Source organism: Nilaparvata lugens, chromosome 6, assembly GCF_014356525.2.
Source record: "Nilaparvata lugens isolate BPH chromosome 6, ASM1435652v1, whole genome shotgun sequence".
Classification (NCBI taxonomy): Eukaryota; Metazoa; Arthropoda; class Insecta; order Hemiptera; family Delphacidae; genus Nilaparvata; species Nilaparvata lugens.
In genome coordinates this window covers 40,635,498-40,650,429 of record NC_052509.1, presented here as the reverse complement: position 1 = coordinate 40,650,429, position 14,932 = coordinate 40,635,498, and the positions used below count along the sequence as shown (strand labels likewise).

At 34.2% G+C, this 14,932-nt stretch overlaps 1 protein-coding gene across 1 annotated transcript in view; it reads left to right on the top strand.

Annotated features, from left to right (window-relative positions):
- Positions 1-14,932, top strand: part of LOC111056204 (serine/threonine-protein kinase PRP4 homolog) — a 68,028-nt gene that overhangs the window by 15,788 nt on the left and 37,308 nt on the right. Inside the window, exons 3-10 of the mRNA XM_039431454.1 lie at positions 2,070-2,433; positions 2,932-2,985; positions 3,280-3,584; positions 3,912-3,997; positions 5,584-5,746; positions 5,966-6,058; positions 6,804-6,888; positions 9,587-9,853. Coding sequence (XP_039287388.1) covers positions 2,070-2,433; positions 2,932-2,985; positions 3,280-3,584; positions 3,912-3,997; positions 5,584-5,746; positions 5,966-6,058; positions 6,804-6,888; positions 9,587-9,853 — 1,417 coding nt within the window. The remainder of the gene's footprint in view (positions 1-2,069; positions 2,434-2,931; positions 2,986-3,279; positions 3,585-3,911; positions 3,998-5,583; positions 5,747-5,965; positions 6,059-6,803; positions 6,889-9,586; positions 9,854-14,932) is intronic.

Sequence of the window (14,932 nt, the reverse complement as noted above, 5' to 3'; positions counted from 1 at the left end):
CTGAAATGGCATTATATAACTTCATTTCACAGATTTATTCGGGATTGAATGAAAGAAATGTAAAGGTTTCCGGACTATTCCTTGACATAAAGAAGGCATTTGATACGGTTGACCATTCTATTCTACTTAAAAAACTAAATACTGCTGGTATCCGTGGCCGGGCTTCAGAATGGATGAAATCATACCTTGAAAATAGGCAGCAGTATGTTTCCATTGGAGGTGTAAACAGTAACATTCTTAGTATTAGCAATGGTGTGCCCCAAGGATCTGTTCTTGGACCCCTACTATTTCTTGTGTACATTAATGACCTATTCTCTTACAAGTTCAATGACATTGCAACGTCTTTTGCTTATGACACTGCATTGTCTTATTCATCTAAAAATGTTGAAGAACTGCAAGTGATGATGCAGCAAGATCTTGATACACTCCGCCTTTGGTTTAATTACAATAAGTTAACACTAAATGCTGCAAAAACAAATTACTTAACTTTTTCTTTGTCATCACCACTCATGTTGAACGTCCCTATTTTCTATCATGAAATTGACTGCAATAGGATGCAGTGTAACTGCACTGTTGTAGAAAGAAATCAGTCTATAAGATATCTTGGGTTGGTTGTAGATGATAAATTGTCATGGAATATCCATGTTCTGGGTCTAAGGAAGCATCTATTCTACTTGTTAAGAGTTTTCTATAATCTAAGGCAATTCCTTCCCCCAAATATTTTGCGTCAACTATACTTTGCTTTCCTTAACTCCAAATTGGATTATGGGATAGCATGCTGGGCTTCAACTTACATTTCTCACTTCAAATCAATAATTACATTAAAAAAAGCAGCAGTTCGAGTTATATTTGGAGTTCACAGACAAACCCATTCTTTCCCTTTCTTCAGACGGATAAATGCATTGCCTCTCAGACATATGTACGTCTTCAAGGTCCTAGCTCTATTCTACAGGATGAGTGGAAGCTATGGTCAGCCCATGGTTGAGGGTAATCATTCCCAGCAAACGCGGCAGATAACTCTGGGATTGGTGAGATGCCCTAAAGCAAGCTGTACTCTTTTTCAGAAGTGCTTTCTATTTCTTGGGCCGAAGTTCTACAATATTCTGCCTGCAGAAATTAAAAATTTGAGAACCTTCAAAAAATTTAAATCAAAACTAAAGCCTTGGCTTTTCGAAGCTCATCCAAATGATGTTGAGGAATGGTTTATTGTGCTGCATTGAGCATGATTATACACCCTTTGAATAATTTTGTATCTCAAAATTCGAGTCCTATTAGGCATTTATAATTTTTTTTAATGTGTGAATGTGTGTGTGTGTGTGTGTGTGTGTGCGCTTGAAGAACCAAACGACTCCTGCTTGCACTCAAGTGATATTTCTCTCACTTTGCAAGCTAGTATTTGTTCCACTTGCATCAAAATGCATATTATGCATTATTTTTTGGTTATACAATGTCAATAATTATAATATATTTGTATTTTCGAAAATATATATTTTATGTTCATTTGGTCATAATACAAAATCCCATTCAAATTTTAAAATTTACAGTTTATTATTTATAAACAAATAGGTAATATGCTAGTTATGTATTATATACTTTTTATTTATTTATTTTTAAATGCTTTGTAATAATATTGTATAATGCATAAATATATACTATGTACTATATATTCATATTGTATTGCATTTTGAGCAAGTGAAATAAAATTTATTCTATTCTATTCTATTCTATCACACTTGAGCTATCGCAAAACAGTAAAAAACTGATAAAAGCTTTTAAATATTGAATGTCCCAATGAAATTCACTGATAAACAACTCTTATGTTTGTTGGTTGCTATGCTTTTCCATATTGTATAAGACGGTTGACTTTCTTGTTACATTTGTTTTGCCTTTTATAATATTTCATTCTTTAATTATTGTTCATCTGTTATTTCTTAATATCTCTTCTAAAAAGTTACGTATTTTTGTGATTATCAGGGGTACTGTAAAATCTGAAATTTCATTGAATTGATGCTATTAAAAATGTAAACTTTTAGCAATTAAAATTTAGAATCTACGTTATATTTTTGCAGGAAGCGTCATAAAAAGCACAAACATAAAAGAGACGAAGAGAATGGTGACGTTAAAGAAAGTAAAAAACCTAGAAAATCAAAGGACGAGGAGCCAGAGGTGAATGAACCACGTAAAAACGACGTCAAGTCTGGAACTCATTGTGATATTGAAATTGAAAAAGTTAAATTGGTGACGAATGGTACAAAAGCGGCGCTTCCTCCGAAATGTCGCTCCACCAGCACTCTGACTGCTGCAGGCCTATCAGGCCTAACACCTGCTAAGAATGCGCTCAAAGCCAAATCTCCGGCGATTGCCACTGATTCTGAAATTGAAGTGTCTGCTATTGAGGACGAAATGAATTTGGAAGACTTGATGCGACAAAAGGTATTTATAAATTATTTTAGTACCCGGTTTAGCGGTAACGAGGGTTCAATGTGGGAGGATTTTGCCAGACATATATTGTTGCGGGTTTCATGTGGAATCTATGGTCTTCGGATATTGCATCTTTCGTGGCACACTCTCTATTTGAGGATTGATTATCATTTTGCTTTACTTTGTATTCAGGATTATCATTTTTATTGTATTATTATTATTGTGAAATAAATTTGATTGTATTTGATATGCATATTTACCGTAGAAACGGTTGCTTAGCTAGGTACCTTCAATTATTAATATGCCGATTATAGTCTTTCATTTTTACATGTCACTGATTTGTCGCTGACTAGTGCCCAGAGTCATTTGTGTGAAATTTGGGAAGGTTGGCAGTATTTATGTATTAGGCTTATTTGTTTTTTGTTCATTTTTCAACATTTTGTATTGATTTTCAATCACTATTTGAATGTGTAATTATTTCATAGTTTCTATAATTCTTGCTTTTTGCAGGCGCTGCTTCAAGCTCGGTTAGGTGCTTATATGTCAGAAATTGAGACATCCATACTTTTTTAAATTCAATTTTTTCCTTGTTTTGAAGTGTGAATAGTCAAGTTCAAGAATGTGACACTTGACCTATTGGACTGTTGTATAAATTGGAATAATAAAAGTATTGGACTTTGAGCTTGAAGGGCCTTTCAAAGTGTTTTATAACTGTGTATGATGGAATAAATAGATGAATGAATTCCCCCCTCTTCAGACGCTTCTTTCTTCATTTTTTGTTATTTACATTCGATTTATTGATATATTCTCTTGAATTTATCACAGTTTTTTCATATTGTTATTAAGTTACTTACGTAGCCTAATATTTCTGTTGCTATTTTTTTCAGAAGTAAAGAAAAAGATCGAAAACCCAGAGATAATAGAGTAAGAGAAAATGACCCACAAAGGAAAAGGTTTCGAGATGCCGATGCTATTATACAACGAAGGAAGGAAGATCGTGAACGAGAAGAGAGGAGGCTAGAAAGGAGGAAGGAAGACGCTAAAAGGAGGGAAGAGGAGCTAAAGAAGAGAGAAGAAGAATTCAAAAGGAGAGAAGAGGAGAGAAAAAAACGAGAAGAAAGAAGGAGAGAAGACGAACGACGTGATAGAAGGGACGATGAAAGGTTGGTTTCCAATTAACATTTTCATTGTTGTATATTTTAATTCAATTGATTTTACTTCATGAATTCATACTAACTTATTTTTATAAGATTTTTCTGACGAATATTTCTGGTCCATAATATACTGATGATTATCGGCATTAGATACAATAAAAAAGTTGAATTTTAAAATGAACTGTTGAATACTGCAGTATTACATCGACCTAGTCCATTATTTTTATTGTAGTAGCTAGCTTATTTCAAGTATTAGTAGTCCATTTGTATCTAAATATCAGAAATTTATTAAATTTAAAAATGTTAATCAATCAATTTTTTGTTTGATGTTTTCAGAAGAAGAGATGACGAAAGGAGACCAAATGATATGAGAGCTGTGCCGGACAGACGACCACCAAAAAGGAGGAGTCGCTCTCCTATTGGTTCGCTCTCATATTCCAATTTTCAATTGAACTGTATTAAAATAAGTTGTTGCAATTGACAATGAAGAGTTAAAGCCATAATTTAATAAATTTAGACCACTTTTAGACATCTATTACCATTCATATATTATTATTAAAATTTTATGAAAAGTAGTTTTATGAGAAAAAGCAAAATCATATAGAACACTGTAGTGAAATCCACGTTAGAATGACAGTATTCGATTGACAATGGGGTTGCTATCCTTTTCTATCATTCGTCAAAGCAGATAGCGCTATCTCTTTCTAGCTTTGAAATGTCAGTTTGCCACAAATAATCTATTTTTACTTTTGACAGTGACTGTTTGGATGTAAACAATCTTCAGGTCATCCGTCATGTCGTATTTTGATATAATAAAAAAATAGTTTGATATAACAAAATACTACAGAGTAGACAAGTCGTATAATTGATTTAAAAATCTATTTTTTATAAATTAAATCATGTTTAGATATTACCGTATGATAAAAACGAATTATACCTGAAATTACATTAGTTTTGAGAGAAATTGTAATAATACCTACCGAATAACTTAATTTCTGTTGATTTGAAGTTCAGATTGCTGCATCAAAGCTTTTAAAACTAGCCGCCGAGATTTCAGGTGTGTATGAAAATAAAAATCTGATCTCAGTTATGAATAAGCTCTGAATCAAATTATGATGAGGGATTTTTTATTGATGAATGTAAAATTTATTCGAGATGAAATTGGTTATTTTATCAAAGAAAATGAAAAATTGTATTATATCAAATGTAATGGGATGATTTGAGTTAGAGCTGTGTAGGTATACTCTGTGGCGAAATGGAGTCACATCGGCAACCCTGTTCTCGCATCTTTCTCCACTGCCAATATAACATGTATCTCACTATAGTAGGCTATAGCTAGTATTGATATTGTAAAATCTCTTAACTATAAGAATTGAATTGCGAACAGATGAGTAGATTCTTATGATTTCTGTAATTAACTGATTTGAACAATCATGTATTCTACTTTTGAGAGAAAGATAGCGTGAGAAGAGTATGGTATGTCAAAAGAGTATATTTGTGTAGCCAAGTGCTTTAGAATAACAGCTAGTGGTAGTTAATTTTCTCATTTCGCCTCTTAACTGACCCTAGATAAAATCTACTGCGGTTATTACATGATTAGGAATTTCTATTGCTGGAAATTTTCACTTGTAATTGACTAGGGAAAACTAGGAGTATCATTGATGACTCTCTATATCACCATGAAACAAGATATTTTACAAAAGTATGAATTTCGTAAAGCAGATGAAATAGTTAAGATTTTATTATGTAAGAGATCTATTGAAAATAATTAAACACCAACGTTAGATGTAGGTTATTTATAACTCAACTTAAGTCTCTATTTTTTAACAAGTTCAATGATGGATAGATAGGAACTATATATTTTATTGATAATTTTCTTATTAAAGTGATATTAATCAATAATTTGAAACATGATAAATATCTATTATGATTGTATCATTGTGTGTCAGTAAATTATACAAAATCGATATGTATAATTATTATTAAATGAATGGTGTTTCTATTCCAGATAGAGACAATAATCGTGGAAGAGATGCCGATAGAGATCGTGAACGAGATAGACGCGACCTTGATAGGAACAGAGATAGAGATAGGAGGCCCCTAGGAGAAAGAGATAGATATCATCGATCTAATAGTAGAGATAGGGCAAAAGATGGCTACAGAGGTTGTAGGTAAGTTTATTTTAGTTGGAAAATATACCATATAAAATTAATGAAATAATCTAGAATGTAATGAATAAATCGTGTAGAGTTGAGAGTTTATGGTAAGTAATTGAGACTACTTATTTCAATAACATGAAATCATCAAGATTTTTCATATAATTTTGTGATGAATGATTCTGAAATTCCTTCTCTTACTCCTCTGATTTGTATATTTTCTATGTTTTTCAGGCATCGTAAAGGTAAATCAGATAAGGGAGACAAGTTCAAAGACAGTTTATCGGAAGGTTTGAAAGTAGAAGCTTCGTCTTCTTCAAGTGATGAGTGAGTACTACCGAATTGAATTTTCGAGATTTAACGTAAAAAACATTATAGATTTTATTCCATTTTCCGCTAGCCTACTTTTCTGGTACTTTTAAATACAAAAATAGTTCTATTGTAGCTGTAGTAATCAAATAGATCTCTGTCTCAGTGTGATAAATATAAAAAAAACTTATCTAAATTAATAGCTCATTAATTTTAAAATAATAATAATGCAGCTGTAACCTACTAATAGTGGGTAGGTTTGTGATTTTGTATTCCATTTTTTCAAATAAGTGTAATATTTCTCAAGTTTATTTATTCATTGTGATACATTCTGTGATTCATTTAAAGTATTATGTCAACCTTCTAAATTCAAAATCTTTAAATCATTATTCCTGGACCAAAAATCAAGTGACGAAGCAGTGTGTGATATCATAACCTCAACCTTTGGACAACATTAACTTTTTATCAAAATTTTTGGAGAGAAGTACAGGCTCAGCCTAGTTTCTCCTTTAATGTCATAATTATATTATAATTGTATTATTTTGTACAATAAATTAATAAATAAATAATATTCAATTTTCATGTTCTAATTGATGCATGTCATGACTTGATATCGTTCAATCTTACATCCAAATATGTGACTCTTTTTACTGAGGTCTTGGGCGAGTATTGTACGCCTTTGCAATAACTCATGTGGCTGTAAATTTTAAATACAAAAGTAATATACTAACAAAGTACATAATGGTTTTTGATCTTTATACAGGCTGGACAACATCAACATTGTTGAAGAAGAGGATGAAGAAGCTATTATTGAAAAACGAAGAAAGCAAAGAGAGGAACTTCTAAAGGTAATTTAATATTAACTTTAATATCATGAGCTGAAAAGTCCCGGGCCTAACAAAGAAAAAACTTGTTTGTTCAAAATTAACTTTATTCATCAACGTAATCTTAATCAAGAACAAGGCGATCATTTCAGCGCTTCTCTAACGTTTCAATAAGACTTTTGTAGAACGATTTATGTTTTGCCTCAAAATAGGCCTCAGTTTCAGCAATAACCTCTGCATTCATGCGACATTTCTTACCGGTGAGCAATTGAGGTGAGGTCTGCGAATAGCCAGTAGTCGCTGGGAGCCAAACATGGCGAATACGGTGGATGTAGAAGCAATTCGAATGTAGTTTTGCTATTGTTTTGATTTATTTGTGACAAGATGCGTTGTCTTGATGAAACCCACTTTTTTCTTTGCCATATGCGGTTGTTTCTTTACAATTTCGGCCTTCAAACATTCGTCTGTATAACATTCACTGTTTATTGTATTTCCTTTCCCAAGATACCGTAGTCGATGAATTTTACACCACGCACATCCCAAAATACTGAGGCCATAACGTTTCCAGCCAATCATTTTGATTTCGGGCGCTTTGGGCGAGATTCACCACACGTTTAAATACAGCCAATCATTAAGACGTTCTTGGTTGTTGACAACAGATAGCAAACGCGGCACGCGGCTCCCGCTTTCAACAGAGCTTTCTCATACTCAAATGCTCATGCAACATAAAGCGAACACGCTCTTTTGATATGTTTACGACGTCAGCCAACTCACGCAACTACACTTTCCGATCTTTCAAAACGATTTTGTGGATCTTCGGTTTGTTACTTTTTGATTGGACGGAGTCCCCCCCCGTAACACTTTTCAAGCCATTGCTTCGCTTTTGGGAATATCACAAAATTCTACTGAACATGAAGTGTAGAGAATTTTTCAAGCTTCATTTTTGAATGATTAGTTATGTTGGTTGAACTCATTATTCTCAAGATATGAGCGTGGAAGCAAAACGCTGAAAAATGCAACTTTCAAACAATCCTCATCCCCTTAGCACATGAGTTAGGAATGGGGACTTTTGATACGTTCTTCTCCTAACTAGTCTCAACAAAGCTGCAAAGTCAAAAATTTAGTTTAAAACATACCCTCCAAATTCCTTTGTCAATTGCTCTATTGTTGCAAAAATAAAGATTTCACACTCAACCCTAAAGCTGCTGCAAAAGGTGTTGGGAAATTCTTAAAAGTGTGAAATTATACATCAAATTGAAGAGAATTCAATGCTCTGTAAGCTGATAATCAGCATGGACACTTCCCGTCGATTTTAAAACGATATAGAAGCAAAAATAGAAAAAATTTGTTTCTAACGTTTTTCAAAAATGTCACACCTACAAGAGCTCGAAAACTAGAGGAGATATGATGAAAGTTGTAGAATGAATATTGTAGGAGATTATGTAAGCTTCAATTTGTTATATGACAGTCAAGTCCTTAGGATACATCGTTTTTTAGTTTCATGCGAGAAACCAAAAAATGGTAGGCCTACCTTTAAACCACCCTCACACCCTTAGCACAGGGGGTAGGGGTGGGGACTTTTGATATGTTCACCTCATTACTACCCTAAACAGAACTGCGGGGTCAAAAATTGTCTCCTCAACTTTTCCCTCCTTACCCTTTTTTGAGCATTCATTGCCTGGACTATATACAAAGAAATCTAAACGTATTTTCACAAAATAGTTTGGAGAGCATGCTCATTTGAATTAGCCCGCTCCAATCAGCTGTTCTCTGTTCTGCTATAATGCCAACAATATAACAGTTGAATATTCAAAATTTCCCATATGATATTTCTTCAAATCCTGGGGCCTGTTTCATAAAAATTTAGAAGTCCTGTAATACAGGAACAGCTGATTTTATCGGCTATATTGAACATGTACTACAGGACTTCTAAGTTTTTATTAAACAGGGGCCTGGTCCTGAACTCAAATAAGTCGAGAACTTAATATACCCCGGAGTTTAGAAGATAAACCCGTGACTCAGGAAGTCGATTTAGACCCGAGCGTTTATTTTAGTCCTGGACTCTGTAAGTCCAGAACTTATAGATCCCGAGCTCGGAAATCGGCCCTAAATGTATTAAGACACTGTTTTAAGAGTGATACACTTTAAATTCCAACTTGTAAACATTTTGTTAAATAAATAAAAAAATATTTTATTTAACGTTTTTATTTCATTCAATCACTTGAAAATGGCATTAATATTTCGAGACATGTTGTGATAAAAGTATTTAAAAATTAAAATTATTTTATTTAACGTTTTTTATTTCGTTCAATCACTTGAAAATGGTATTAATATGTTGAAACAAGTTGTGAACAAAAGTTTTTTTAAAAAAGGGTATTTGATTTTTAATATCCTGATGAATCAGAGTAGCCCTCACCGAAAACTTGATATGAATGAATACTGTAATTTTATTATTTTTTCTTTTTAAATATAGTCGAGTGATATTATGTTTTAAAATAGCTTCAACAGTTGACTGATGAGCTGTACTCTAATCAAATTCTTAATTTTTCCAATTCAAAATCAATTTCAAAATTATAATGGGTTGTTATTACTTGCGCAAAGCATGTTGAGTAAAATTTAATTTCAAATTTATTTTTAAACAAAATATTTATACTTCACCAATACTTTTTATTCTCATCAAGATAGAAATAATGAAAATGATAGAATGGTGGATTTGTTTCAGCGATTGGGTGCAGGTGCAGGCAGTGAGGACTCGAACACGGTGTCTAGTCCGGTGGCGGCGACCAGTCCTGCCAAGCAGGAGGTGGCACCTCCCGCCCACACCCCTGCCCCCACCGCGCCACCGCCCCAAGCCAAGCCGAAACGCAAGTCGCGCTTCGAGCCCGAAATGGCCGCCGCGCAGCCAACTGCCACCGAAATGGCCGCCAAGCAGAAGAAGGAGGGCAACAAATGGGACATGTTCGCTGAAGCTGATGTCCTGCATTACAATGTCAGTGCTAACAATAACATACTCATTTTCTCATAAATGATTATAATCGGTTGATTCCATTATTCATCTACTTATTCACTTGTACAATTTCAAATCATGGCCGTTCCATTCACCTCACTAAATGAAACTGAATTCTCCCTGTTCTTCTTTCACATTTTTATTACAGTAGAACTCCAATTATCCGAATCGCTTATAGAAGGAAATAGGCGGAATTTCCGCGAATTTCAGATATGTTCAAAAAGCATAAACACATTTACAAATATTTTATACAGTAAAATATTTAACCGGTTATAATAATTAGAGTAATTCTATCTTATGTTGTGTTATGTTATGTTTGAAGGGACGGATTCAAGACTCCAAAGGTTCAAAGAACCCCACACGTCAACCGGAGCTTATTGTGTTCGCAAGTACGTTAGTTGGGCAAACCAATACCTGTGTCCTCCGGGAGTTTTTCTCTATAAATCACATTCATCACCTGGTTGCTTGCAGCCAAACAGAGTCCTTCTACTTGCCCCTAGTCACTCGCAATCCAGTGTGATATCTTGGCAATCTCTTAAGACTGATTGATCCTCGTGACCTACGTAAGTTCCACTCCTGGCCTTCTTTGTAGGTCCTCCCGCTGAGGAAGTGTTCGCCAAATAGCCTCTAGGGCACCTGGTCACCCTCGACTCAGCCTCTTCACCCACATTTGTGCCTGGAGTTTCACCCATCTCTGGTCTCTTGGTTTTTTTTTCTTTTGGCTCCCTCGAAACTCTGCAGGGTCTGCAGTTTTGCCTGAATGGCCGCCTTTTTTGAGCAGTGGTGAGGTTAATCTCTCCACCAACAAAAAACGTGTGACCTAAGTTATGTGAATTCCACTCCTGGCCTTTTTTTAGGTCCTTCCGCTGAGGGAGGGGTCGCCTAATTGCCTCTTGGGCGCCTGGCCACCCTCGACTCAGCCTCTTCACCCACATTTGTGCCTAGAGTTTCACCCATCACTGGGCTCTTGGGTTTTTTCTTTTTGCCCCTCCGAAACTTTGCAGGGTCCTCACCTGTTCCAAGAAAACCGGGAATTGTACGTAAATTTCATTTCAGCGGGAAATGTACGGGAATTTTGTCGAGATACGGGAATTTTTTGACATTTCCGTCAACTAGCTACGTTTGTTTAGTCCAGTCACTATTATACATTGGTGCTTGCAATTTATATTGTAGTTCTGATTTTTTAATGTATTGTTTGGATACATAAGAGAAGTCCAGAACCAATTTTTTCATCCAAAATTTCCGTGTGCTATATACAGGTGGCCAAAAAACCTCGTATTTTTGGTTCAGTTTTCTGCCAAATCCTGTAATCGGACAGAAAAATTCACTCTTGTCTTTTTTTAGATTATAAAATTCGGAATAATTGAAATCATTCGGAGCTCTCGATCTCCTGAGCTACTGAGTACTGAGCTACAATTTTTCAAAAATTAGTAAAATTTTAAGAAAATATAAATTTTGATGAATTTTTGCTTATAATCAACAATATCTTCCGATTGTCACAATAATTCAAATGTATAATTCAAAATCCCTTTTGGCGTAATTTTGTGCTCTTCAACCTGAGACCGGGTAGAGCGCTCTATCTCATATATAGTACGGTGCAATTAGGCCAAAAAATGGCCTAGCCTCAACATTCAAAGTGAAATTTTCCAAACTGTTCTATACAACCACTATATTGTTTAGTAAACGTTATACCATTTGGATTTCCAGGTGCACCTGCTAACAATGCTCCTTGCATTTTGAAAAACACCAAAATTTTCTACTTCAACCATTATCACCAACTACATTCTCCTCACATAGAGATTTCGCACAATGATATACGTTCATAAGATCATGTTCTATAAGGATCATCCGTTGGATGCACTTAATTTAGTGTAGAGACGCGCATGACACCTGAAGGATCAAAATTTCAGTCATAACTTTTGACACAATGATCGGATCTCCTGGTCTCCTCATACTTCAACTTATTCTTCTCAGCTCGTCAAAGCGATTCATAAGTATCTATCAAAGGTGAAATTCGTAAAAGAAATAGAAAATTAATTTTTGAGTGTACTTCAACCCATTCCATACACAAAATAACTGACTATTTCTATATTCAAAGGAATATCTCAATACCCCGTTATTATAAAAAAAATACTTCATGTTGAATATTGTATAAAAGAATCTTATTTCTCATTTGCTGTAAACGGGTTATGAAAAAATATGTCCCTATAGTACGATTCGATCGCTTGAAAAAGGAAAGCGTTGAAGATACTTACCTCTTATGCTCTTATTCACGATCTCGGTAGTTCTATCATAGGAAACAGTGGTTCAATGGGAATTCAAGGCAACTGAGCTCGTATAGGATGGAATTCTCTACAATTTGAAAGCAATCATGAGTTTCTATGATGTAACAGTCTCGTTTTAGAGACTCTTGACTAACAGTAAAATAGTAAAGAAATGGGAAAACTAAAATCGCTATTTTTTCAATCGGTTGTAACTTTCTTATGGTATTGAAATCGAAATTATTGTTCATTGGAGTTAGAAGAGAAGAAATTTTCCACATCCCTGACTAGATTTTGAATTTTCATCTGAAGTATTTCAGATGTGTGTTCACTTTTCACAAGATACCCAGCTTTGAATATAGAAATTGGGCATTATTTATTTTGTCTATGGAAATATGGGTTGAAGTACACTCAACAAAAAAAATTCCCATTTCTTTTCAAATTAGACTTTTGATACATGATTTCAAACTATCTTGACGAGCCGAGAAGAATAAGTTGTAGTACCAGGAAATCTGATCATTTTTCAAAAGTTATGACTGTTTGAAATTTTTATCCTTGAGGTGTCATTATGCACTTCTCTACACCAAATTAAGTGCATTCAATGAATGATCTTATAGAGCATAATCTTATGAACTTATATCATTGTTCGAAATCTCAATGTGAGGACAATAAAGTTGGTGATGATGGTTGAAGTTGGAAATGAGGTGTTTTTTAAATGCAAGGAGCATTGTTAGCAGGTGGAAAAAGTGTTAGCAGGTGGAACCTGGACATCTATAGGAGATAGAGCACTCTTCCCGGTCTCAGGTTGTAGAGAACAAAATTACGCCCAGATGGATTTTGAATAATTATACATTTGAGTTTAGACAATCGGAAGGTATTGTGGATTAAAAACTAAAATTCATCAAAATTGATTCTTTCTTGAAACTTCACTCATTTTTTAAAATTGTAACTCAGTACTCATTGGAGATAGAGAGCTCCGATGATTTTAATTTATTCAGAACTTCAAAATCTGAAAAAAAGATCAAATTTTTCCATCCGATGACTGTAGGTGAAAAATAGAAAATGAACCGAAAATGCGAACCTTCATAACGTCTAACGAGGTGTTTGGGCCACTCTGTATTTAGCACTAGGAAATTTTGCATGCAAAAGTGGTTCTAGACTTCTCTTACGTATCAAAACAATATACTGAAACATTAGAGCTACAATAAAATATTGCAAGCACCAATGTATATAGTGACATTTTTTATTATTCGAAATAATAAGTGTACAGTTATCATCGTATAATGGTGCTAAATTTTGATGAAAAACATACCGTTTCACTTTTTAAATTGTTATTCAAGAATATTACATTTATCCAAATTAACTCCTTTCTGAGTACCCCCCCCTCCACATCCTATATTTCTACATATTAATCATTAATCATGTGTCTTAACCGGCGGGGAAAACCGGGAAAAACTTAAAATATACGGGAAAAAAGGTACGGGAATTTTCTGAGCCTGATTCAGTGGACACCCTGGTTAGTCTCAAAGCTACCCCAACCCACAGGAGGCAATACTATCTTACTATCTAAAAATACTACCATAATTTATATTAATATATTCATTTAGTGGATGTCTCTTTTCAAAGTTTCCCGTTTTCTCAACTTTAATTATCCGAATATTTTATTTAACGGAATGGGGTGCGGTCCCAATTGATTCGGATAATTAGAGTTCTACTGTAACAGTAGCGAGTTTCAAATGAAGGTTCAACATTCAATAATAAGAGAAAAATGTTGGTCAAATTATATTATTATTAAATCATAAAAAACGTCTAGTAAGCTGAAAAAAACTTTACACAAAAAATCTTAAGGGACTTATTGACAGGGAATTTTGAGCTGACACGTTGCATGCACAATGGCATGCACACATTGAGCTCAATAAAAACTGGAGGTGATAGTAAATGAGGCAGCTGTGTTTAGTCTAGTTTTAATTGAAGCAAAAAAGAAAAACATTAGAAATAAAATGAAATATTTCTTTATCGATTTCGAACTGCATTGTTTGCACATCGATTTCTCACTTTAATATCAACATGCAGTCATTTATTCATTCATTTATGTAAAAAACATTTTTCATTCAACTCATTGTCAGCAGTCAGCAGACACGCTCCCGGTTGCAAGTACTCCTATTACATTAAATCGATAATGATGGTTCAATGCTACTAATGAGAGTTTTGCGCACGGGATGCAGGAATCAGCTGTTTTGCAAACCGTTCTTAATTCAATAATGACTATTTTTGCGATCAAGCATCGAGTGTTGGGAATAGCTATTTATGTACGCGTATTATAATATTTTCTGTACAACTGCAGTATAATTTGCCTTAAATATAGTTGTAAGATTCACAAGAGTGCTAAAATCTTGATCGATCGCCGCCATCATGAATAGCTGTATTGGTATGTATTCTGTGGCTGTATTGGTGAATTGAATCAGTGATCAATCAGCTGATCACAGACAAATTATTCTTCTTCTGAATCAATGACATCAGTTTTAATAAATGCTGAAATTATTGTGAGAAAATTTCACAACTAAAATTATTCTTCTTAATTTTATTATCAAATTATCGATATTTATTTCAAAAAATGCTGTAATAATCACTATTGTTGATGTTATGAACAATTTTGTAACTTTGGCAATCCTGAAATAACGTACCTGCTGCCTACTGCGCATGCCTAGCGAGTGTAAAGTCAAACCGTACTGTGAGCAGTATAGAAAAAACGTACTACGCATGCCTAGCGAGTGTAAAATAGATTATCAGTTACCTACCC